This window comes from Toxotes jaculatrix, chromosome 11 (genome assembly GCF_017976425.1).
Source record: "Toxotes jaculatrix isolate fToxJac2 chromosome 11, fToxJac2.pri, whole genome shotgun sequence".
Classification (NCBI taxonomy): domain Eukaryota; kingdom Metazoa; phylum Chordata; class Actinopteri; family Toxotidae; genus Toxotes; species Toxotes jaculatrix.
The window spans coordinates 12,540,023-12,566,400 of NC_054404.1; the positions used below are offsets into that span (position 1 = coordinate 12,540,023).

General features: G+C 42.2%; 2 protein-coding genes across 2 annotated transcripts; one reads left to right on the forward strand and one right to left on the reverse strand.

The window, feature by feature from the left end:
• The first annotated feature begins 5,112 nt into the window (after nt 1–5,112).
• Nucleotides 5,113–11,351, forward strand: got1 (glutamic-oxaloacetic transaminase 1, soluble). Its single transcript, XM_041050694.1, has 9 exons — nt 5,113–5,292; nt 7,166–7,347; nt 7,435–7,558; nt 7,891–8,003; nt 8,104–8,208; nt 8,384–8,534; nt 9,034–9,199; nt 9,307–9,449; nt 9,894–11,351. The coding sequence occupies exons 1-9, from the start codon at nt 5,184–5,186 to the stop codon at nt 10,031–10,033; spliced, it is 1,233 nt and encodes a 410-aa protein (XP_040906628.1). The 5' UTR covers nt 5,113–5,183; the 3' UTR covers nt 10,034–11,351.
• Nucleotides 11,352–13,814: 2,463 nt separating this feature from the next.
• LOC121189529 (metal transporter CNNM1) lies at nt 13,815–25,004 on the reverse strand. The gene is made up of 10 exons (XM_041049728.1): nt 23,543–25,004; nt 20,140–20,283; nt 18,681–18,821; nt 18,331–18,500; nt 18,001–18,100; nt 16,783–16,928; nt 16,015–16,258; nt 14,627–14,731; nt 14,296–14,397; nt 13,815–13,894 (listed from the first exon to the last, which is right to left on the reverse strand). Exons 1-10 carry the CDS (start codon nt 25,002–25,004, stop codon nt 13,815–13,817), a joined length of 2,694 nt encoding a protein of 897 aa, XP_040905662.1.
• Nucleotides 25,005–26,378: the final 1,374 nt, after the last annotated feature.

Below are 26,378 nucleotides of genomic sequence, written 5' to 3' on the forward strand. Positions count from 1 at the left end.
GGAGAGCATGTTGCAGCATGGAAGTGATGAGGCCATAAAGATTAGAGGACCTTTAAAATACAGAAGAAAGCACAATTAGACGCAGAGTGTGCTTGCCTCATGTAGCTCATAATGTACTTTCCTTTTTCCTTTGATTTAATGGTCATCAGTAAGAATGGCAAAGGCCCAAACTGTTGTGTGTCAGTAATGGCTCAGTTCTTCTGGGTCCCGGAAGGTGAGTCTTATCAGCAGCCCATGTGATGGTGTCAGTAGCCAGGACCCAGACTGTGCTATTGTGCCCCTGCCTGGGCCCAAGTGACGGATGACAGCGCCTTCTCACTGGAGGAAATGAGGAGACCAGAGGCAAGCCCGGGTCAGATTTTTTACCAAAACCCTGTTCTCACCCACTTATCTTCAGCTATGAAAGCGCCAAATATTCCACTAAGGTGATAGCTAACTTGGACGTTGCAACCCCTCCCCCAGGCCTCATTGTTTTAACCAGGTTTGGAAAAAGATATCCTGATCAGGCAGTGCGAAAGATTGTGAGAGGGTGATGTGTCTGAGAACCTAAGCCCTGGTCTGTGTATTAAGGGTCTAACTTGGAGACCATGAAAGGAGGAAGTGAGTTCAGGGCAGTCTGGGTCTCCTGCCCTTTGGCCTCCCTTGGGTCTCATAAATTAGCCTGCTGTAATTCTCTCCCAGACAGCCTTGTCCCAGCAGGTGTGTGTTTGTATATATGAGCGCTAACGGGGGGATGTAAGGTCTGTAATGTCCGTGATCTACGGTGTTGGGAATGTAGTTTGGGAGGAAGCATGCAACCTAAATATGCTTATCCTCTCTGCTGCCACACAGGCCATGTAGATAAAGACACTGCGGGGAGGCGGGCTTTCACTTGAATAGGATGTGTGGGCTTTGAATGTTCCCTCTTGCTGCTCGTACGCTCTGTCCTTCTTGGCCAGAGCTGGTGAAAAAATATTAAAAATATCAAAAGGTTGAATGAAGTTCAGCTTGTTACAGCAGGGACTTTCTCTAACTTGCTCAGGCAGTAATGGCTCTCTTGGGAAAGACAATGTTGCTGTAAAATAAGAGCATGCATGCATCCTGGCTTCAAGAGGTAAACATCCTTGAGGGAAAATGCTACTGTCTCTCCAGCAACCATGGTGGTATCTTTATCAATGTGACAGTTTGTTTTGGCAAAACTCCTTATGAATAGTTCAATTTTTGTAAATAATGACTGTATAAAATACCAAGCAATGCAGTTTCAGTGTCCCGTCATGCTGTTGTGTTGATAACAATAGCTGCTGGTAATGCTGTAGTTCCGACTGAATATCAGTGTAAACATGGAGACTGTCCTTCAGCTGGACGACTTTGGTCCCAACCCCCGGTTTTGGCAGGCATCCGCTCTCGTATAGATGTTGAGTCCCTGTTCTGTAGTTGACCCTGAACTCTCACCTCTCTGTGAATGGGAGAATGAAATCAGATGACGATCTTCAGGTGTGGATTAATGACATATCACATCGTTAGAAATCATGAAAAAACACTGTCAAGTTTCTTGTCACCCACTTTTTTTGCGGCAGTTTAGTTTATGCGGACGAAAACTAAGCAGTCAGGGTAAAAATTCAGACATGAGTCTTCCACTTCCTGTCTTTGTTTCTTAGCATGCATATTTGTATAAAGCTGAGGTCTGGAGAGCCTGAGTTGGCCAAAAGACAACATCAATCAATAAGAATAGCACACTGTAGACCTTGTGTTTGAGGTTCCACCCTGCCTCATGGAGCAAAGGCCATATCTCTTAAAGGCAGTGAGTGACAAGCAGACCTTTGTACATATTAACAGCTTGTCAAAAAGGATGATCAAAGTAAAATCTTAGATTAAAAAAAAAATGTTTATAAACATTCATTATAAAATTAGTATAAAATTAATAGTGGGTAAAACAAAGCAGTCATTTTTATTTCTGTTTTAGTCCATGGTTTTAATGTAAAGCACTTAAGAAAAATGTTATATAAATAAATTGCATTAGTATTATTTAATGGAGTTATTGAGCAGATTGATACTCTCGTGTCTGCACAATAAATATAAGATTACCTGTAAGGTCAGGTCCCTTGTGAACTTAACACAAAGACTGAAGACGGAGGGAAACAGATAGCCTGTCTCTGTGCCAAGGCAACCAGATCCACCTACCAGCACATCTAAAGCTCACTAATTAACTCGGTAACTTGTTATTTTGACGCTTTGGGTTTTTGTATGGTTTAAACAAACAAAATCTTATGTGTTAATTAACAAGCTTTAGAGGTGCTGGTAGGTGGATTTTGTTGTCTTTGTACAGAACTAGACTAGCTGTTTCCAGTCCATGGTTGTGCTGTGGTAAGTTCCATATTTATTGTACAGATGTGAAAGTGGTGTCGATCGTCTCATCCAACTTAGGGCAAGAAAACGAAGGTATTTATTTCCGACAGTGCTGAGTTGAGTGGCACATGTAGTGACATTCCCTCTTCGATCTTAGAAAACCTTCTCAGATGGTGTGCTGTCTTTCTTTCAGCGAGTCTGAACAAAAATACTGTGTTATGTTTTTTAGCTGTGGAAACAATGTGGCTGCAACTTTGACGTTCATGTATTTGCACTTCTAAGATATAAATAGCCAAGGGTGTTTTACTGATGGGATGTCTGAGAATTTGCTCATACTATAAGTTCAGGTCCACAGAATGCAGGATTCTTTTTTTTTTTCGTCACATATAGAGAGCCAAAATAAACAAACAAAAAAAAACATATTTCATGTTATGATATCAAATACAGCACACAAAGGTATATACACACATACAAACTCGCGCAGCCATACACAAATACACTGGTTGGAATGTAGCCAGACGCACGGAGCACCGATGTCTGTTATTCCATGCATGCTCCATCAGTCATTGGACTACACAAGGAGCAACAGGGAGGTCCTGTGCTCTTTGTTGTTGCTGTGTCTAGTCCCTTGTTAGAGAATTGATGACACTGTCTTTGGAAAACAAACAAGGCGGGAAGCTAAAAAGGTGGTCACTCACCACAGCTCTCTGACCCAGAGACACAGAGGCCATCGCAACATGTGAGCAACGCTGCAACGTCCCCCTTGGAATGTGCTGCAGTGTGTGTGTGCACACGCTCCTGTTTGTGTTTCAGTGATACCACAGCTGGAATGTGACTGTCTTGTGCCTGAATGTGTGCCTTTGTGTGTTTCAATGTCAGCGTCCTGCAGCAGCAACGTTAGCCTGCATGCAAAATGAAAACACTGCGATAAAAGGAACCTTGTTGGCACAACTCCTTTTTTTGTCATTATTTGCATTGCGCTGCTAGATGCCAAAATAAATGTTCCACATATCAATGTCAAGGAAATGCAGAGAAGGTGCCTGTGAATGTTTGGCTGACTAATGCATTCATCTAGATGTGACACACTCCCCCCCTGTGGGCACTGTCTTGCCAGGGGCTACTCCTGTCACTCCCTGCTCTGACTCACACTTCACATCACAGTCCAGACCGTGGCCCCGGGGCCTCCCCGCTACGTACACACCAAACCCTGCTCTGGGCCCCCAAGCCTTGTTCTGGGAGCTCAAATCCCATAATTGCAGGGCTGACAGTGATAGCTAACATACGAGACACCCTCACCTGGTCGGAAAGAATGAAAACATCTACTGTCAAAGTGAAGCGAGGGGATGAGTGGGGGTGGTACCGGGTGTGTGGAAAGTGAGTAACATCTGGGACAAAACAGGAGGGTAAAATAGTAACTTAGTGTTCTATGATGCATGGTATTAGGATAAATTGCAACACTTTTGTAAGGTATACTTTTTAAGATGATTATGAGGCATCATTCGTTCTTTACTAATGATCAATAAAGCATTTATTGACAGTTTAGATGTAAACACAACGGTGGCATATTATCACAATATATGATAGTGTAAGTTCCCTATTTGCACACAACTGACAACAGATCATCTAATGACTATAAATCCAATAATTACTCTCTTTTTTTGGTCTGCATGTCTTCACCACCTACTAAATTAAAAAAAAAAAAAACTACTACTACTACTTAGCTACTATATGTTCTGTTATGTTCAACGGCTAGTCGCTCACTTTGTGTGTCTACTGTGCAGGTAGTACACAGTGGGTTAATCAGAGCTTTTTCACCAAAAACTGCTGCCTGCTGGCTCATGATAGTGATGAGACTGAACCAACACAGTAAAATAGCAGGCCAAATGAAAACAAAAACAATGAGCAGGAGGATGCTAAAACAATGAGGGGATCTGCAGAGTTGGATAATACGTACATGTTTTACACTACATGTAATGTTTTACATTGAACCATGAACCATGCAACAGTCTCTTCTTTACCAAGACAGAAACATTAAGAGCCACCACTGAGGCCTCAAAGGCACTGAGCCCTGCCTCCAGAGTAGCTGAAAAGCGTTACAACAAAGTCACGCTCCTGGTAGATGGAGAGCAGGGCTGGAGTGGCCTTCATTTATCAGCCACTTCTTTTCCTGCAGACAGCTGTGGGGAGAGCACAGAGGAGCCGGCATGTTTACACCATAGCTCAGCCGAGGCCCTCAGGACAGAACAGATGAAGATCCTCGTGTATACTCATTTACACAGCCTTACATGCACTCACTCAAATAATGTGGAGCCCAAGCATGCTGTCTGTTCAGTTAGGGTTCAAATTGACATGTATGATGAGATGTGTGGCCTCACCCTTTGTAATAGAGCTTCTGCTGTTAAAGATGCATCCATATGAGACAGTTACCTTGTCTGTGAGTAACTGTATTATAAATGGAAGACATAACACTGCAGAGTCAGTGCCTACTCCAAAAACCTTGATGCAATAGTTACCAGGGTTGTGGCACCATCTTGTGGCGAAATCCTTTATTGCATTTAAAATCCAGTACCACCCACTTTCAGTGACATTTGTTGTGACATTAGTCAGTCATGCTACACAGGTATTCATTGGTCAAGAGCTCCGTGCGTCCGTGTGTTTTCTTTGACCTGACCGGGATCAGTGCAGGGATTGGGTTTGGCATGTACATCTGGATTTCTATTGGTAAATCCGCTCACACCCATTTCAAAGATCTCCAAATCCAAGTTGAAGGTGAAAGTCTTCTTTCAACCCGTTAGCTGTCGCACCGGTGACTGCTTGACGCATATTGTTCACAGCCCCCAGTAAAATAAACATCAGCTATGTCGATATTCTGTGAGGTCCCTCAAGCAGCGCCCGTTGCTGTCTTCAAGCTAACGCAGGATTTCAATAACGACCAGTTTCCTCAGAAGGTGAACCTCGGAGTGGGAGGTAAGTTGTCATCACTAAGCCTGAACGACAGCCGTGTCGCCGGCCATGTCGTTAGCCATGGCAACGGTATCCTGGAGCAACCGGCCGGTCTCAGTCCAAGCTAATGGTAGCTTAGCAAACTAAGCTAGCTAAAAAGTTAGCTGCAGCCAGTGTCAGTTCTGAGACTAAGATTCAGTGACATGTTTAGAAATCCCTCCTATGTATGTCTTGTGTTTTTATGAAGATAGTTACACGTATTATTTTGATAGTTCCTAAATATGTTTATGCCCTCTTAGTATACAGAAAATGACACAAATTCTGTTCTGCGTTAACCGAAAATGTTGACCCCATAATGTTCATATATGGTTATGCAAGGTGGTTTTTGTTGCCTTAAATTTTGAACAAATGTTATTAGGGTTTGGTGACAACAAAGTCTGAAAGCTTAAATGTTCGGTCTGGTGGTCTTTCAATGCAGTATTTGATCCAACATGTAATTTTAACCTAGGGTCACAGATTTCAGTATGACACCTGTAAAGTTGCTTTGTTTAGTTATTCTGGATGGATGTCTGTAAAATGTCTTGGTTATTTATTTAACCTTACTCTGAGACTGCCATGAAGATTGTGGAGATAGCTATCTTTAGAACTGACTCCCTCTATTTCATCATACCATGTTGAGACTAAATACCACTGATTGTTTCAGTCATTCCACACCAACTACTGATTGCAGCTTTGTTGATAATGTTTCCTTGTTATGTAACAGCACAGCACAGAGAGTGGAGTCATCTCTCTTCCTGGCCTCACTGCTCTCCTCTCTTTCTCCCTCTTGCTGCAACTCTGCACAATAACCTCTTCTGATGTGGCCTAGGGAGTCGATTGGATTACTGATCCCTCATGGTACAAGAAAAAGCCCCTGGCAGGAGTTAATATGTGTGGCTTAGTCCTGCTTCTCTCCTAAAGCAAGCAATGGCGCATTTCAGTCCTCAGTACAACTGCATTTTGTGGTAATCTTACTAAAACTAGTAATCCTTGCTGCTTACATTGCGAAGGAACAGTATGAGAAACATTGCCTAGCTCTGCTGAGGCAGTGTGTTAATGGCACGGCTGGGCATAATGAAGCTACCTGAGTCCCGTGATTAGTACACAAGGCTGAGGCCTCATAATCCTCTCGCTGCAAGACATACAGTGCTGCTGATGGTCATTAGCCAGTGGGCAGTTGGGAAATGTAGGCTAAACAATTTCTATTGCTACTATTCCTACTATTAGAAGTCATATTTATAGCTGAAACAAGCTAGCTATAAGTTTGTTGATAGAATATTAATCAGCAGCTATTTTGATAATCTGCTGATAGTGTAAGTCATTTTTCAAGCAAATATGACAAAAGTTAACTTGTGCCAGCTTCTCAATTGTGAGGATTTGCTGCTCTTTATATATTATTTGATAATGTAGTGTGTATCTTTCATATCACCTCAAGACAAATAATCTATTTTTTACAGTGGATGAAAAAGAAAGGAAAACTCAGTGTGGGCGATACTTAGCCTGAGACCCATTAGTGAGATGTGAAGCAAGTTGATTGTATCTGTTCTGAAGGTATAAAGGCTAATGTATACTAAGCCCTTATCAGGTGGTGACATGGAGTTCAGCTTGCTAAAACATACAACAGGTGAAAGTACATGTCTGTTACAGAATCTTCAAAGTGACCTTTCCATGTTCAGTTTTACACAGAACCAAAAGCATCAAGCTTTTTAAAATGGAAAAATGCAATGAAGAATTCTGCTGGCTATACTGCTTGTATCATGCAGCATGTGTATGTTAATGTGAGTTAAGAAAGTAATTAAGGCAAGGTGAAAAATGAAATGTAAAATTAATATTAGTTTCCTTAAATTGTGTCTTGCAGCCTACCGGACAGATGAAGGCCAGCCTTGGGTTTTGCCAGTGGTGAAGAAAGTGGAAAAGATCATTGTGCATGATGACAGGCTAAACCATGAGTATCTGCCCATCCTGGGTTTGCCTGAGTTCAGATCCTCAGCCTCCAAGATTGCGCTGGGTGACGACAGTCCTGCCATCCAGGAGAACAGGGTTAGTGTGCTGAAAGACCATCCGATGTTTCAGCTTCTAATCTATTTACATGGAAACTTACAGTCTGTCTGTTTCTGTCACTTCCAGGTGGGAGCTGTCCAGTGTCTGGGGGGTACAGGTGCTTTGAAGATGGGTGCAGAGTTTCTCAGGCGTTTCTACAATGGAAATAACAACACCAAAACACCCGTCTATGTGTCTGCGCCTACCTGGGGTACGCCCATGAATATGTACAAACAAACAGTGATATAGCACAGAGTGGGAATGAACATGCTTCCTAGATAGTAGTTCCTAATTCATGGACTTTCATCTTTGGATTAATTAAGAGTTTTATAGACTCATTATAGACTTGGGACTCAGGATGTCAGTAGAGTGTTTTATTAATAAACGTCCTGTTAACTGTCACAGCTTATTAGTGATTTGGATTTGTTATCAGTTCGGATGTGAGAAGCATTAATAAAACACTATTCACCCTTGTATCCAGAGGAAATAGAAGCAATAAACGAAGAACACTGGGATCAGAGTTTTTCTCACTTCTTGTTTTAGAAAATCACAATGCTGTGTTCGCCAATGCTGGCTTTGAGGATGTCCGCCCATACAAGTACTGGGATGCAGAGAAGAGGGGCCTTGATTTGGCTGGTTTCCTCGGTGACCTGGAGGTAAGCGGTGTGTGATAGGGACTGTAGTATGGCATAAATTTGCTCATCACTTTCATTAGGAGTTTCTAATAACTTGTATTCTTCTTTGTGTTTCCTGCAGATTTGTCCAGAACACTCCATCTTTGTCCTGCATGCCTGTGCCCATAATCCAACTGGCACCGACCCCACACAGGAGCAATGGAAGCAGATTGCTGAAGTTATGATGGTATCACATATACACATACATGCACACAAACACAAACCAACACATTGTCTGTTCTCTTATCTCAGCTGTTATCTCCACAATAAGTGTCAGTTTAAGCAGAACGTCATGGTTTTGCATGCTCAGTGTTTATCACAGAAGGATGATTGTTTGATCTCTTTATCCTGTTCTTTTTCAGAGGAGGAAGCTGTTTGTGTTCTTTGACTCAGCTTATCAGGGATTCGCCTCAGGGAGTCTGGAGAAAGATGCCTGGGCAGTCCGCTACTTCGTCTCTATGGGCTTTGAAATGTTCTGCGCTCAGTCGTTCTCCAAGAACTTTGGCCTCTACAGTGAGTGATCCCTTGGTGCATTGAGTTGTACATCATGTGCTTGCAAGAGAGTGATAAAGAGAGACATTCTTTTTATTGTCCTTAATTGCAAAGACAGGCTCAAAGTGCTGTATATGGCCTTTCTTAACAGCAGAATAAAGGATAAGTCTCTTACTTTGATTGTTGTGCAAAGAAAAACCCAGCAAATCATTGTTTGCTTGTTTGTTTTAAATGGTTGAACTTGTCATACAGTGAAACCACAAGAAATGTGAGGCCACTTAGGGCAGCCTAATTCACGTGTACTTGCAGAAATGAAGAAATTACCTGCAAATGAATCATCTTAATTCACACCTGTCTTATCTTCAAATATGACAAAATACTGTATAAGATCAACATAGCATACAGCTAAAAATATATTCAGAGAAGAAGAAAAGGCTTTTACATTTAGCAAGCAGCAATTTAGACAGGTAAAATAATAGCTACAATATTGTTTTACATGTGATGTGTTTGTCCCCATCAGATGAGCGTGTGGGCAACCTGACCATTGTAGCTAGTGATGCAGACAACCTGAAGCGAGTTCTGTCCCAAATGGAGAAGATTGTCAGGACCACCTGGTCCAACCCACCGTCTCAGGGAGCTCGCATTGTTGGCATCACTCTGAACTCTCCTGAGCTCTTTTCTGAATGGTCAGCACAAAATATCCATATAAAAAGAACATTCAAGGCATGAGGTGTAACAGTCCCAAGTAAAATGCATTTTCTGATGCAGGGTTACTCTTCTTCTTTGACTCTAGGAAGGACAATGTGAAGACCATGGCTGACAGGGTCTTGTTGATGAGGGCTCAGCTGAAAGCTAAGCTCCAAGCTCTGGGGACACCAGGCACGTGGGACCACATCACAGAGCAGATTGGCATGTTCAGCTTCACAGGCCTCAACCGTGAGTACAAAGACCACATACAGAAAGCAAACATTTTCTGTCACACACATACATATCTCAGCACAACCACCACACACGTCCCAATAGAAATCAATATGTTTGGCTCTGCACGTTGCTGAAATTCCACAAACAATGCTGAACCCAGCTCAAATCTCTTTGGTGGAAAACAAAACAGTTACTTTAAGCATAGTTTCAATTCCAGTGAAAGTTAAAAAAAAAAAAAAACTTCTATAAAAACAAACAAAAATCTCTGCATATTGCATATCTCAGAAGTGGTATGGATTCACTGTGCACTACTGCAGTAATGGAGGAAATCTAGCATTTGTTTGCAATATTACACTAAATATTTCCCTTTGTTACACACACAGATCTTTACAGGATCTGTAAAGTATCACATTAGCCAGTAGTAGATACTTAAATCTGGTTCTGGCGTATTTCCTGCAGCCAAACAAGTGGAATATTTGGTGAAGGAGAAACACATCTACTTAATGGCCAGTGGTCGCATCAACATGTGCGGTTTGACCACCAAGAACATCGACTATGTGGCCGAGTCCATCCACGAGGCCGTCACCAACGTCCAGTAGAAGACCACACTGCCCACATTTCTCAGCACTTCCTCGGCCCAGGGACAGTGTTTGTATCCAGCAGGTTTCTTGGAGCAAACATAAAGTCTCATTTGCACAAGTATACAAACAGCTCATTAGCCCTGTTCCCCGCTCCTTGTCAGTGTTTGTGCTAAGCTAGGCTAAACACATTCAGGGTGAATGTGTTTTTCTACTGAACACACAAAGACGGTTCTCATTTAACTCCCATTTTTTCCAAAACGTGGGAATTATTCCTTTAAGCAGTTGTGTTCATAATTTGTCCTCCAGTTTGCTCTGTGTTGGCCACCTACTTAGTGTGTGTACTTCACTGATATTTTTTTCTTTTCCACATGTTGTGTACTAGTTGTCTGTGTGTCATTACCAGGACCTTAGAGAGGGTTAGTACATCCATCTGTGACTGTGCTATAATTACCTCAGCAGTGCTAACTCTGCTGTCTAAAACTGTTCAATGTCAATGTTATGATTCATCCAGTCCAAGTGTTGATATAACACATTTCCAATTTTATTTAGCCCGTAATTAGCATGTATGATCAGCTGTTTTGAAGAGGAGCTTTTGGCTGTTAACATGACCAAACTGACTCAGTGTAGCTTAGCATTTACCACCTGTATCATGAATTAAGTAGCTGTATGACGTTTACTTCTGGATGAAATGTGAACAAGAGACTAGTGTTCTCAGGAAGATATTTTTAACTTGAACTACGTAATTTATTAATGATAATATTTTTTGCCCAAAGCGGTTACACTAATTACCTCACTTTTAATCTGTATTTATGGAGTGTTTTTCCTTCCAGTTTACGTTCCATGAGCACGTAGAGCACTGAACCATCCTGACAGGTGTCGTGACTCCGGAGTAATCTCAGTGTTTTCTGCTGCCAGCTGTGTGTTGTGATGTTTCTGGTTCAGTCAGGCACCTGCCAGTGAATGTTTGCACAGTGATTGTCTGCACTATTATGTAAGACCGTCATGTCAGTGGCACAAACACGCTAATGATCAACCAGTTTGCTATTGTATCAATGTGCACACCGCACCAATGAAGAAGTCTTACCGTTTAGCAAATGAGTTTCAGCTGAAAATGTTCTCATCAGATCGTAAAAGGACAAGAATTAACTACTACAATAAAGAACTATAAATATTATGTTTATATTGTTGTCATATATTTTGGAGCTGATATGTGTTCAGCGATAAGGTTTGTACTTATGCATCAGCCTTTACAAGCTTCTGTACAAATCATTTGAAGTGAGTGACCACAGATATACTATCCAGTACACACAAGTATAAACAGTAGAAATAAAGAGAAGACAAGAAAAATAGTTAAGTCAATTTATTGATATTTAAATTTTTCCCTCGTGTCGAGCTTATGGTCTGTCTCTTGATATCTTTGGGTAACTTATCCTCAGAATTTTACATTACAAAATGTAACTTTGCCTGTTTATCCCAGACAAACAGTATATCAGTCCTTACAAATATAAATATAAATCAGTGTAAACCAGCTGCAAAATCTCTGAAAGCATTCTGGCTGTGAGAGTTTCTGATTCACACAAATCCTCTCGCTCTGAGTCAGTTGTCAGATCAAAAGACTTTCCCATTGTGTGTTCTGTGTATATAGAGGGGTCAATGTGAATAGCTTAGCAGTGCAGTATCCTTTGTACTTCCACAGCCTTACCAGGCAGAATGAATTACGTTATATCACGGAGTGTCCCCAAACACCACCTGTGTGTGTGTGTGTGTGTGTGTGCGTGTGTTTGAAGGGAGGTGGTGGCTTGACGTCAGCGTGCGTCATATTGCTTTCCTCTTTCATATCTGTCTCTCTTTGTTCTGTTCAGCGGTGTACCTGCCAAGATTTCACAATGCAGATTAGCACAGTCCAACCTGTGCTTACAGCTGCCACTCGCAGTGTAGAACGGAGCAAAATTTTTTATTCTATTACGAAGGATCCAAGGAATCATTTCATTATTGCAATAATATTTAATTTCTATGAGAATGGCTCTAAAAATTTCCCCAGTGAGCAGCGTTCTGTGGCCTCCACCCTTCTCAGTATATACAGTTACCTTTGACCTCAGTCCCCCCTTTAGATCCCACCCCCACTCCGTTTGTGCTAATAGTAACAGTTAAAACATTTATAAAAAACTCTTTCAAAACTCCTTCAACCTGCTTTTTCTGAACTCTAGCATTTAAGCCTCAAGGCTCCTCTCTTTGCGACGTTCCTTTAAGATCTACAGTAGTGTAAGATTTCAGTGAGTCACACACTGCACCTCTGTGGGTCGAGGTTAATGCAGATTGGTGTCATCCTATTCATGCATCCTTTTACGTAAGCATGCATATGGAAAAACAGGGATTTCTATAGGGGATAATTCTAAGGTAAAAGCAGCATAAACAAACATGCAAATAGCAACTACTGTTCCTCAAGAATACTCATAATATCCATTGGACCCCAAGTCCCAGAGATCCAAAAACCCCTAGCTTATTTTTAAACGGTGTATGCAGCTTTAGTGACTGACCCTGTGAGAGATGAACTGTACATAGAGAAGTGGCTAATATGGTAGCTAACAGTAAGAAGTCAATGAAACGGTGTATCAGTGTAATGAGATGCCTACATGTTCTACTGAATGTAATCAAAAGATCTCAAAATGTGGTAACATCTAAAGAAAAGGCGGAGAAGGTGTTTGTTTGATAGAAACACTGAAACACTGTGTCCATGCAGCTACATATACAGAGAGATGGGTGTGTTTTAATGGAAAGTCAGAGTGTATGTAGGAAACATGAATCTAAGTAACTGAATGTGTACACGTTTGTGGAAGTGTAGAGATGAATTCAAGCCATGTACAGTATAGAAGATGACTTATATTGCTATCTTCAAATTACTTTTGGTAATCCTGACACTTGTATAAAAAAGTTAAGAAATTGTGTTGCTCTCCTGTTTAAGGTCTTTCTTTTTTAAATTGTGCATTGCTCTCTGAACTTGCTGACGTGTCAGCGTATACAATAAGCAGTCGTTCAAGCTGAGAATTCATTTATGGCTTTCTTCAAAATAATTGTGTTCTTTGAACCTGGTGTAAAAATTGTGCTCTCGTCGAGTGGCTTTTTCTTCTTAGCCGATGGCTAGTGTGTTGTGTTGTGTTGGCAGTTAGTGGCATCCTTATGGCAACATTAGGACAGCTCCCTGTGCAAACATCATTTTCAGTAGGTGAGAACTTTCCCGTAATAACAAATAAATGATAAATACTTTTGTATTCATTGTTTGATCAACTATAAGTTGTCATAGCCGGCTCAGACATGACAGCATCTGAGGACCACGTTGGCCATGCTATTAAATAAAAATCTATGTTGCTGTTTCAGGAACACATCACGGCTTAAATGAGACGATTAAATGTTATCATTATGGACAGAGCTACCATAAAAAGGTAACATGGTAACGTGATTAACACCTGCTGGGTTCCATACAGTTCTGTGTAAGGCTGGATAAATCCAATGCTATGTTGTTTAGATTTGTCCAGAAGTTTTTTTTTTTTTTCAGATCTATCCTTCTTTTAGTCAGTAATGATTTCAGGGTGTGGAGTCAGGCAGATGAGGGCCAGAGCGTGTCAGCGGGGACCTGAGTATTATCGGTGGCTACAGCAGATAGGATGGCTCAGTCTCCTGTGAGAGTTGTGTTGGAGCATGAAGGGAGTTTATGAAGGAGTGGTGGTTTAGTGAGGAAACTTAGTGGATGATAAAGAAGAAGAAGGTTCGTGCTTCATCCCTCTTCCTTGGTGTCACTGTGCTAGCTCGTCACTGGTGGTTGCTCTGAGCCTTCCTCCAAACTCTTTTCTCCATCCCGAGACTTTTTCCTCCTCTTGTTACCTAGAAACAGAGAACATGCTGAAATTCAGGTCATTACCGGTTAAAATACCTGCAAACTGAAACTGCAGCTAAACTGGTTTCTCTTCCTTACATTTGCTTACGATCGTTCTTAAACTACCTGGCATTTGCTATTAACTGAAATAAGGTCGGCTGTACTAAGCAGCACAGCTACTGCCTCAAATGAATAAATAAAAACAAATGAGTCATTTTGTATTTGGGCCAACAAGGACAGCTGCATCTGGAGAATCTGCTGTGTAGGAGGGAGCAGGTTGCATCGAGGGATGCGACACATCACCTGTTGCTAAGGACTGTTGCTATGCCTGACAGAAAAGTTTGGGCACATCTGACGGTATGTGTGGGCGCGCTGTCGCCTCAGTGCTCGTGACACATGGCTCACTCACTCAATTTACGCAATAGCTTCTTTCCAATGTTCTCCTCGGAGCTGGACAGAGACAGAGAGCTGATGAAGGGAGAGGTGGACGGCTGGGACTCTGTAGGCACATCTGTAGGCAAGAGAGACAAGAGGGTAAGATACAGCAGAAATGACAGGTGGGGCAGATGGAGTGAAAGACCTGTGGTGAAATACCAGCTACAAGGTACACATGACTGCAGGTGGCAGTTGTTAGAAGTTGCTTTACCTTCTTTTGTGATAAAACCATTGAAATGTGATGATGAAAATTTAGTTTAGATGAGTGTGTTCTGTCTAGTCAGGATGCTTCGAGCAGCACTCACCATTCTCTCCATAATTTTCAGGTCGGTCCTCGTGGATGTAGGGAATCTCATCCATGCGGAGGAACACAGTATCATTTGGACTCCTCTGCCCATCAGATTTACTGCCTGTGAAGACAGAATTAGGCCAATCAGCTCTGAAGCAGCCACACAACAGCAGCTGGTTTGTAGCTCTGCCTATAGAGGGAGATAGAGAACTTGCTATTTAACAGTCAGTGTTTTTTTTTTTTTTTTTTTTTAAGAGTCCAGTGAGAAGTTAAACAAATAAAGATGAGCTACGCAACCAGTGGAAGGGATTTAACTGGGAAAATCTGTGGTGTTGTGAGTGAACACAAAACCTGGCGCTTTGTTTTATTGACAACCAACGGAACCATCTGTCCAGTCATTTTTCTTAATGTCACTAACGCAAACATACACAAACCCGGGTGGCGTGTAACACACAGCGTAAGACAGATGGTATGTGGGAAATCCTTTAAGCCTTGAAATCAGTACAGATTGGTCAATGCCACATTTGAACCAGTTTTGTGAGTGAGTCATTGCGGGTGTTTGACTTATAGGATTCATTCTTTACTGATATAGTTAAATTATTAAAACTGCTATTTGTCTCAGGTTATGCTGTTTTTGACCTCTGTGCGATTTCAATTATTTTCTCTGTTATTCCTTTATTATTTACAGGAGAGCTAATCTTCTGATACCGACCTGAGGGCTATAATCTTGTGTGAAGCCCCATTAACTATTCAACCTCATTTTCATTTGTTCTCTCATTTTTCTTTTATTAACAGGGTTGGTATGAATGTCTTTGGGGCTTTTTAAAGATTTTATTTTCAATGAATCCATCATTCATCAGATCATAAAATTTTCAGGTTCCCCCCTGACAGGTCAGAGTATCAGATCGTGACATTGATCAGGTTTTTGGCCCTCAGCCCACAGAGCACACAAATCAGTGTGTCCTTTGAACCTCCTTTCTTCCTCTTCAAAAGAAATCTCTACCGGTTCAATGAATCGTGAAATTTATACTGAGCCTCACGGAGCTGGATTGTCATCTAAATTTCAGGGACTTGGAGTTGCTCTTACCCACAGAGACCAACAGTGAGAGCAAAAGTAGAATCATGTACATGGTATTTTAGTGCTCTAAGCAATCCTCCTGCCTGAGCAAGGGGCTCATAGATGAAATCAAGAATTAAGCTATATATATATTTACATATGTGTGTGTGTGTGCTTGTGTGTGCACCCATTCCATCGAAATGGTGAATATTTGTCATATTTGCTTGAAAAACCATTGTCCAATGATCAAAACTGCAGTAGTTTAATTTTCAGTAGACTAATTGATTAATTGACCAGTAACATAAACACAGATTATAATGTTTGCGTATTGTTACAAAGCTACTTACGAACGATACGATTTCTTTCATTGAGCTGGGAGGTGTTGCGAAGGCCACCGTGGGGATGGAGATGTGCAAGGCGTGCCAGTCCCAGCCGAGTGTGCGTGTGTGTGAGGGGCAGGGCGATGCTGTGTGAGCGAGCCTCTGGGACCGGAGGCCTCCCTTTGGCGTCAGGATCCACTGGGTCTGGTGTCTGAGGGGAGCTGTCCATCCTGGTGGCCGTCAGGGCGTTCTGGTAATGGTTCCTAGTGATCTGTGGGGACACAGACGGCGAGTATGATCATCAGCATTAGATCCGCGTGTGCACGGTTGCCTTTTATGCCTATTGTATCTGCTCCCAGTGCACGTGGACAGGAGGAAACATGGATTGTATGGGAGAAAGGGGAGGAGAGGTGAAGTGAGAGGGCACATCTGTCATTTAAGGCTAAAATATTCATGGTTGAAATGGAGCACAATTATCCCCAGTGATTAAAGGAAAGAGGGTGTATGGAGGGGAGAGCGAGAGACAGGATGTCTGTGTTCAGTCAGAACCAGGGATTATGACATATCAAAGGCTGCAGCAGAGGAAGAGTTTGCATTTTGGGGAATTTTGAAGATTAAATTGTTGGAGCTTAAAAGTGCAGTTACTTGCTTGTGCTCCAAATTTTTACCATCAGCGTGCAGGAAATTATACATTTAATTGGAGTTTATAATTACCTAGATAATAATGTAATGATTCAGTGTTTTCCTGCATGTTTCTGTGTTGTGTGTACGTGTGTAGGCATTTATGTTTGTGACCTTAATGATCTGTAGGTCTGTGAGCTGTCGAACTGAGTAGTCTGGCAAGTAGATCCCTCCTCCTGTAGCGAGCTGACCCACACTGCCTCCACTCAGTAATGAATCTGATTGGTTCAGACCACTGCCTCTGGAACTGTACCTGTGACCTGAACAGAGCAGAACAAGAAAACGTACTAGCTGTGTATTTCATACATGCATCATCTCTGTTGGGTCTACTGTTTTATTATTAAGAATAGAAAGTATTTTTTTTTATTCATAAAATGAGCATGAACATATTTTCAAAACCACTTAAACCACTAAGAAATGTGTTACTAAAATATAAAGTGTAATTAAAATGAAGTTGTCACTACTTTCCCCTTTTATTCAGACAAAAATGTCATATTTTAACACAAAGAGTTCACTATACCTGTGAAATGTAATCTCATATTGTATTGTGCCATATTTTAAAAGATATTTTATGTTTCAACATTTTACTTACTTAAATTAAAGCTGTAAGAGACATGGGACAAACAGGGGGAAGATGATTGATGCTGTCAGACATAGAAGGCCCTTTCCATTAACATATATTGTAAATGGTTTCGAGCTGAGCGCTGCCTCGCTGATTGGCAAGAAATGCTGTTATTGTCAAGTCCGTTTAAAAGCAATGACTCAGAAAGAGAGAGCAGTTTTTTTAAGCAGGAGATGTGGAACTAGGTGTGATAGAGAAAAATCTGTATTCTGTAATGTCCTCAGAAGGGATTTTCAAACATTTAATAGGGTCTTCCAAATTGCTTGAAGCTCACCCTGAACATCACACATGCAAAAACATGCACACAACCACCACAAGAAACAGTGAGAGAGAGAGAGAGAGAGAGAGAGAGAGAGAGAGAGAGAGAGAGAGAGAGAGAGAGAGAGAGAGAGAGACTTTCTGCTTGCTCTGCAGTCTTAGCTGGATTTCATATAATCCTGTGCAGGTCATGTCCTTCCACTGGGAAATTCTCTCAAATCACTTCTTTTAATTACTTACTTCCCACAGCTGCTGCTGTTGCTGCTCTTGCAGGCTGATGCTATACAGACACTGGATTGGATTTAGACCGTAAAAACACTTCCACCACCTGCACTGCATTAGTTTTATGAGTATTATTGATGAACTCTCTTTGTCATCATCATCACCATGGTGCTCAGTGTGAGTCCCCTAGGATTACTGATGTATATTGCTTTATGTGTGCACTTACTTACCAATTGGCAGGGGTGGGATGAGTGCTGGCATGCCATAATAAGAAAATGCCCCATTTTCAAAGCGGAGTGCCTCCTTTCCTATCTCTACCTCCACCCGTCCCTGCAATATCAACACAGCCATTTACATGCATGAGGTCTGACATCTACGCTCCGCTCACGGTGTGAGAACTGAATTGATTAGTCATCTAATGGAGCTTCCCACGCAGGAAATGTGCAGCATACAACACAATAATCATAACAATACCAATCACAGAAGTGATTATCACTTTAATATTAATATTTAATATTATAATTCACCTGTCGCAACACTTTTGTCAGTTTGGGATTTACCTGCAAGATGAGGATGAAGTAGTCGACAGGTTTGTTTCTCTGGAAGAGGTAGTGTTGAGGAGCGTGTTTGTTCTTGGGGTTGAACTTGAGTTCCTGCACAACGCTGGGATGTTTAATGAGACGCAGCAAGATCTTCTCTGACAGGTGACATGGCCTAAAAGGCTCTACCTCTACAAGATAGATGCATAGAGACACCCACACGCACACACACACCGTAACAAGTTAAAGAAAGAACACCAAACTCCCTGTAGCATGTCCTTATCCTCATTTTATCCTGCAGTCCAACGTTCACCCACAAATATTCTGCATACTATACATGCACACATGCGTAAACACACATGCAATGCTACCTGTAGCCAAGAAGCGGTGTGTTGCAAGCAACAGCTGGGGCGAGATCTTCACCTTCAGCTCATTTTCTGCCAGTTTGAAGATAGAAAAATCCTGCTGCTTCCTCTCATGGTTGGATACTCGCCTTTTGGTCCGATTATCAGCTGTGAACACAAACACAGATTGCAAATCATATACAGTGAATGGCGTAATACTCCAGATTTCACATATGATATACATGCTCTGGTGATAGCGGAGTGAGAGAAAGGTGTTATTCTTTCACTGATTTGGTTTTCCTTATGAGATAGTCCACAGAAGTGCACTATTCTTGTTTGCACTACAAGGAATTAGCAACTAGTTTGAGGTGCCAGTGACCTCGTTAGTTGATGTAGCTTTATATGCTGCATGCTAACAAACACTACAGATGGATTTCTAGACGATCTTATCTACAGCTTGAGATTATCCAGTGCTGTGTAAACACATCTCTGATTGATAAATTGACTTATCCTCTACAGATGGGAGGAGTATTAAATATACAATATACTGTTAAATGCATCATGGCTGCAGCCGGAACAGCTGGTGCTGTAAATGCCTCATGTGCAAAGTCTAGAGAGATTAGCTCCCGTGTACTATATATATACACACACACATAATTATGCACATGCAGACGCACAAAAAAGCCCCAGAGTTTATGAACACCCACACAAGAGCACCCATGACAGAGACTGTTTCGCACACTCTGCAGGTAATTAAAACTGTAGCACAAAAAAAGCAGGAGTTTTTGTGAAAGCAATACTAAAAGGTTTTTTTCCCTAATTGCGGCATGCACATAGTAAAATTCGGTGCGTGAGAATATAGTACAGTCAAGATTAGATATGAAATGAAGGGAGTTTGGCATTTGAGTTCCTCTCTGTGGAGAGCCTTTCCAGCCAATTAAAGATGAGCGGATTATGGTGATTATCTGTGAGACTGGGCCATTTATTCACATTATTTAATTATGCATCAGCAAGGAGCTGGGAACAGCAGGGGAGAGAAGGTGGGATCAATAGTTTAATGAGAAAATGGGAAAGTAGATGGTAGAAAAAGGACATTGCAACGTACTGTTCATACTACAATTCTTCTAGTAACATTCCTAATATTTCACATGTATTTTATCTTTATATATATATATAGTTTTTTTCTTTTCTTTTTTTTGTATTTGTTACACATAAGCACCTTAGAGGGAAGTGCCACTGTAATTTCCTTATTCAATGACAATAAAGGCTATTCTGTTCTATGTGTAAATACAAGCTATTCAATTGAGTATTTTCCAGTGTAGTTGACCACAGAGTTGAACAAACTCTTTCAGCTGCTGTGACAAACTGAGAGAAAATCTATTCAGCATGGGGGCTGGAAATATAATGAAATTGATTCATAGCTAATGCAGCAGTCGTTTTAAAAACTCAGGGCTTCATAATCCGCATGTTTATGCACCATACGTACTATATAGGTCTGTCTCATCCACAATCTCAGACTTGATGATCTCTTCTATGACGTCCTCCAGGGTGACGATGCCCATCACTTCATAGAAGGGGTCTCCCTCCCCCTCACTGTTCACCCTCTGCACCACAGCCAGGTGGGATTTACCTGCGTTCGTCAGAAAAGTAAAAAGGATGAGTTTAAATGTTTTCAAAATGTGAGCTCACACTAAAACCTGCTCATGCAATGGGTTGAGAGGCAACGTCACCGGATAAAAATAACACGAGTCAACAGCCTCCAACTGGATCTGTGCAGCCAAGATGAAAATCAGCACTAATACACCAGCTGGAGCTGAGAGACTATAAACACAGGAGAGATCTATCATAGAGCTTGAATATGAAATTGTTTCAGTGTCGGGACAGTGTGTGTGACTCAGACGTGAAGTAAGTGGACATTGGGGGATCAGTCTGTAGACACTTTGACAGTTTGGAAGACTTGGCCCTTACGTAAACACTGTGATTACACAATCAGTCTGGGGGATGCCTGCATCTGCTGACTAAACTGTCCATGCTGCTGCCACGTCTGTAAACACACATACATACACAGACACACAAAAAAAAAAAAAAAAAAACACACAACACATACACACTTTGCACATCCATGAGCAGACCCAGCGCTTCCCACTCAGTTAGTGTTTGGCTGAGCGGCTGCCAGATACAATGACGCAGCTCTGGAATGAGTCGATAAAGCAAATGTGACAAGAAATCAACGTTGCCACCAAAGTCGAACATCACAAGGAGCAGAGAACAGGAAGAATGATCATTGCGCAAGGTATAGCACAAACTAGTTGTTACATATATATGTATTTTTTTCATTGTTTAATGTACGTTTTTTGCTTTGCCATCACAACCGTCACTGTCATGGTTTTTCTTATGTCAGCACGTCAGTCAGTTTGATGACCAAATAAGTTATCTAACCAAATTCATGATGTCACTAGGACACAGATTTCAACAGAAACGTATAAACAGTCTCAATCTTTTCTTCGAACAAAATCGGTGGCTCATATGAGATGGGCCGATTTAGGGGATCACTGCCAAGGGATAAAATGGATCAAATGCTTTAATCCACTGCAACAAGGGGAAAAAAAATCCTGATTGACTGACAGGAAGCCGTAACCAAACATGAAACTCTGACTGTGTGAGATTGGCTGTGATGGCAAGGCAGGACTCAGCACTCAGGTCAGCTTGTCTGATGTGGTCAGGTGAGTCAGAGGTGGATTTGCCCTCAGCTGCCGTTGTGCCCTGGCACTGCATTACATCATTTATATGTTACGTAATACTCTTGCAGAAGGACACACACACACACTCTTACCAGACTCACACACGCAAACGCACGTGCCCCAGGCAAAACTGGGTCTACCATGGATGTCCCTTTTGCAAATGTTTCTGCTCTGCCGGTTTCCCAGGCTCCTCCAGTCTATGTTTGAACTCAGTGTGCATCACGCATAATATGTTTTTGCGATTGCATTATGTGTATATTTGCTGTCTGTGTTTTATATTGTATCTCAGAAGAATTTTGTTTTCCTGTTTTACACACATGCACACAAGCATTTATGCACACATCTAGTCTCTAAAATCACAATGGCTGCCTTCTAGGATTTGTTTTTTGGTAACTTAAAGTTTGAAGTTTTGTATATGTGTTAAATGCATTGACAACATAATGATATTACACTGACAGGTGCGATTCTGCACATTTTGTTGATATTACTCCTGTACCTGCACTCTACTAAAATTTAGAATGCAAGACTTTTACTTTTAATGGAGATTTTATATAGTGAGGTTTTTGCTTTGCTACTTTTACTCAACAAAATGATGGATGCAATTTTTCATGCCAATACATTTTCTTCATAAAACTTTCATACCATGAAAACATAAATGCATAAAGTCAGGAGCGTTGCTTAGCATACGTATTTTTCCACTGCACAGTATGTTCGCAGTCCTCCTTTATATTTCATCCATTAATGGTGACATTTCCATCCTCACCCCTACCCATCACTCTTCTCAGTGAGACATCCTCACAGCTTCCAGCCAGGCTTCCTGAACAGCAGGAGTCTTTAATCCATGAGAGCAAAATAGGAAAGCAGCGAGAGGGGAAGGGAAAGGTTGGAGCTGAATTTTTCATGGTTGCTCTGCAGGCCTGGATGGCAGTGAACTACAGAGTGGAAGAAGCTTCAAAGTCACGGCAGGAGGACAATTAAGTGCACACAAACCATCTGAGGGTGACGCCTGACTTCACCTTTCCACCTTATTTATAAATTATTGTAAAACGCACAAGGAGTATGGAGACAGACACGGGGTCAGACCTCAGCCCATACATCACAAAGCTAACATTCATGATGCTGAACAAGATGGAGTGGTGGACCTCCTGACCTGTAAGTGGCAATCCAGTTCATGACCCTGCCAAAGTCACTGTGTCACCATCCACATTCTGATTAGACAACTGATGCCTCCCACTGACATCTATTGAGCTTTCTTTGTCAATGAAACAGATTTACATCTTAATCCCCACAATATAAACTGATGTCAATGAAATCCTTACATAACAGTTGATCCAGTAGCCTGTCATATGTCTCCATTTTACCATGTGATGCTGTCAGGGGAGCAGTTTGAGCCTTTCGCTGCAGAGCTTCGATTCAGAACCATGTTCAATGTTATCATCGACACTGAATGGGATCCCTGGAGAGAGGCGACACACTTTTGCTCGGGAGTGAACAGATACTATCATTATGTGTGTATGAGAGACAGAGCGTTGCAACACTGTGAATGCACTTATCAGCAAAGATGCTTATCAGACTAAAGATGTATGAGTCAGAGAGAGAAAGCAGTGATATTCACTGTCTTTGCTGCCATTCCAGTGAAGGCAAACTCTTGCCAAATTCCCTACTGAAACAGCTGAACATTACATTTAAGTGTAGAGCTGATAAGCGATACACGTGTAGAGAGGGGAAACACGCAGGGGTGGTGGGGGCAGATTATGTTCACAGAGTTGTTGTCATGGGAAAATTACTTTTACTACATAAATTCTTAAGATAACCCCATACTGGTCCTTGGTAGCCTCTAACCTCTGGTTGAACCATACTCACTGTGTGACACTGTATCAGATTTCACATATGGCTCTCACAGCTCTCAGGATCAAAGGGCTTTACTGGCAGGCCCACTGTGAGTCAAGGCACTGATGTATACACTGACTTCTGCACTGAAAACTTTTAAGGTTTTAAGTGCACAGTCACTTCAAAGGACATTTAACCCCTAGGTATCAGGGAGTAGCCTTGAGACTGTTCCAAAACATGGCGCCTCACACACTCAACACTGACCTCTTACTCAAAAGTCACTTGTAAGTTCTTAACGTGCAAAAACAAAGGACTTACCTCTCTTAAATTCCTCCAGCATCACGTCCAGCTTGGTGTCATTGAACACGCAGTGCATGGGGTGCTTGTAAAACTGAGTGATTGTTTTCAGAGGAGTGCAATCGTCAGGATCCACGAAGGCCAAGTCTTTCACAAACAGGATGTCCACGATGTTGGACCTCTCGTTCTCGTAGACCGGGATGCGGGTGAAACCGCTTTGCATCACGTCAGACATGGTGCAGAAGTCCAGCACGGCGTCCGACGACAGCATGTAACAGTCTGACAGCGGCGTCAGCACGTCCTCTACGGTCTTGGTCCTCAGCTCCAGGGCTCCCTGGATGATGTTGAGCTCTTCTTTGACCAGGTCGTGGTAAGGGTCAGTCACGCGCAGCATGGCTACCAACTTCTCCCTGGTATAAAAGTTGCTGATCTCCTGGTGCAGCATGATGTCCAGAATCTTGGAGACTGGGTAGGCGATGGGGAAAAACACCAACATCAGCAGGCGCGTCGCGCAGAGGGTCTTGGAGGCGATGGCGAGACTGTGCCTGGACGCCACGGAGTGAGGTAAAATCTCGCCAATAAAGAAAATCCCCAAAGTACAAAAGGCAGTTGAGAGAGCAGTCATTCCTAATATCTGGCACATCCACACCACAAAGCATGTGTTTGTTAGCACGTTGCCCAGCACCACGGTGCAAAGGATGTAGTTTCCATGTTTACGCACTGACTCTATTTTCCGTGCGTATTTCTGCTCCTTCTCTGTGCCACTGTTCTGCAGGACCCGCAGCTCGACGGGGTCAAGAGCCAGCATGCTGATGTTGAGACCGCTGCAGAGCGCAGACAGCCCCAACAGGAGCACCGAGACACCCGCCTGGAGCCAAACATCTGCCTCTGGGGGTCTTTCCACCACAGCCAACCAGAAGTCTTTGGTGCTGAAATGCTCCCATTTCACTCCATCGAACGCGCACATGGAGTAGTATTTGATCATCTCGCCTCTGCGCAGGTCTTTTGCGAGCAGCTCCACCAAAACTGAGTTGTGACTTGAGGTGGATCTGAAGGAGCCCAGCAGCTCGATATCTGAGCTCCGGGCATTCTCCTCTTCACACGGGTTCCCTCTGGACCGGAGCCGCTTCTCCGCGTCCGCGCTGTCCCCACCTTGCTCCTCTATAAACGCGATCCACGGAGCGGCGTCAGGTCTTCCGGTCATGTTCAGGCTGTTGGGATGCTCCGTAGCCGGAGATGCGGAGTAGTAAACCCTCAGCATGAAGCGGGTCCCCTCGGTCGCCCTTAATACCCCATCCTGCACGGACAGCTCTCCGCTCTGGGTGTCCTCTGGCCGGACGCCGAGCAGCGCTGCTGTCGGGGGCGGCAGAGAGGAGAGGGTGACGGTGAGAAAGAGGAGAGAGAGCCGGCGCGGATGCAGGATGCAGCAGAGAGCATCCGCAGCATCCGCAGCCATCATGCTGAATGAACTACTGAAGGACATGGGAGAACTGGGTCACGTGGTCTGCGGATGGGATGGATGGAGCAGCTGGGTGGCCATGTCCATGAAGAAGTGGATGAGTATGTTACGGAGAGAGAGGGAGAGGGAGGAGAGGGGCACCAGGGTCCTTAAATATACATGACAAACCGTGACGTAGACCTGTCTTATTTGCTTTCTGCCACTTTCTAAAAATAGAAGGCAGGAAATGCCCAATCATGAATGATTCATGTGAGACACCCGGGATCAAACAATACTTACAACTACAGAAAAGCTTTAACGGGCTAAAATATATATATATTCCACAAATGTCAAAGCAAACATTAAACTTAAGGGTAAAAAAATACATAGAAAGGTAATACTCACAGCCTCACCACAAACATAATTCAGGTCATACATCACCGCGTTTTAAGGAAAAAAAAGTGTTAAATTTTCTGTGTGCACCAATATCAGTTTGCAAATGTTACAAACCTATTACACAAGATGCTTTCCCTCCTTTTTTGGTGTCTCCACTAGATGGCAGTATTATCCCCTGCGTCAGTGCAGTCTTTTCTGAAATGTGCTGTGCATGTAGACTTCAGACTTCAGTAATACACGGGATAATGTCTGTAGGATTTATTTCTGTCATAAAAAAAAAAAAAAACAGCAGTGTTTTCGGAATTCGCGTCCTGTAACATATAAAATAAATGTTGTAATTTCTCAACACGTTTTATAGGAATTAATGTTGATCCTGCAGCTTTAAAACGAGATGTGAAACTTTTATTTCTCATGGAATGTACTTTATAAGAGCGACCTATGAATAACTCTACCACAGATGAAGTGTTAATGTTAATCTCATGAAGATGAAATTTTAATTCAGTACATGGCAAGAAAAGGTAGTTTATTGGAAACACAGAGTGGGTTGTTAGTATCGTTATTATTGTTATTATTATCATCATTAGTATTATCATATTCATATTAATTGTCATTATTCCCAGATTTCCTGTTCGTCAGTGAAGCCCTCCTACAGTTGAGTTCGCTGACCAGTTTGTCAGATTTACGAGGTGAGAAGCTGAAGGTGAGAACAGTTCTGCCAAGTCTTAAACACTTAAACCCTCTCTCTGCTTTCCATCAGCCACACATCCGCCATAAACTCTGGAGAAAAAGACTTAGCACACAAACACAAAACACTCTGGGTTCACCGGTGGAAATTGGGATGACTTTTTTTTTTTTTTTTTTAATTTCGTTTTACTTCTCATCGAAAAGCGAAAAGATGACACACAGGGGTTCTACCACTCCATCACGTCGGGTTCACCCGATTTTAACATCTCATAACTTCCCTTCGGACAAAGTCGAATTTATGTTCTTATATATTTGTTTGCCAATCAAAAAGTTTGAAAA

Excerpts from the sequence above, each read along its gene's own strand:
- LOC121189529 (XM_041049728.1), bottom strand. The coding sequence starts at position 25,004 with ATGTCCTTCAGTAGTTCATTCAGCATGATGGCTGCGGATGCTGCGGAT. Across the intron at positions 16,259-16,782 it reads CAGACCTACAGATCATTAAG|ATCACTAGGAACCATTACCA; the intron begins GTCACAAACATA and ends GTGTCCCCACAG. Across the intron at positions 14,732-16,014 it reads TGAAAGAAATCGTATCGTTC|GCAGTAAATCTGATGGGCAG; the intron begins GTAAGTAGCTTT and ends CTGTCTTCACAG.
- got1 (XM_041050694.1), top strand. The coding sequence starts at position 5,184 with ATGTCGATATTCTGTGAGGTCCCTCAAGCAGCGCCCGTTGCTGTCTTC. Across the intron at positions 8,209-8,383 it reads AGATTGCTGAAGTTATGATG|AGGAGGAAGCTGTTTGTGTT; the intron begins GTATCACATATA and ends GTTCTTTTTCAG. Across the intron at positions 8,535-9,033 it reads CAAGAACTTTGGCCTCTACA|ATGAGCGTGTGGGCAACCTG; the intron begins GTGAGTGATCCC and ends TGTCCCCATCAG.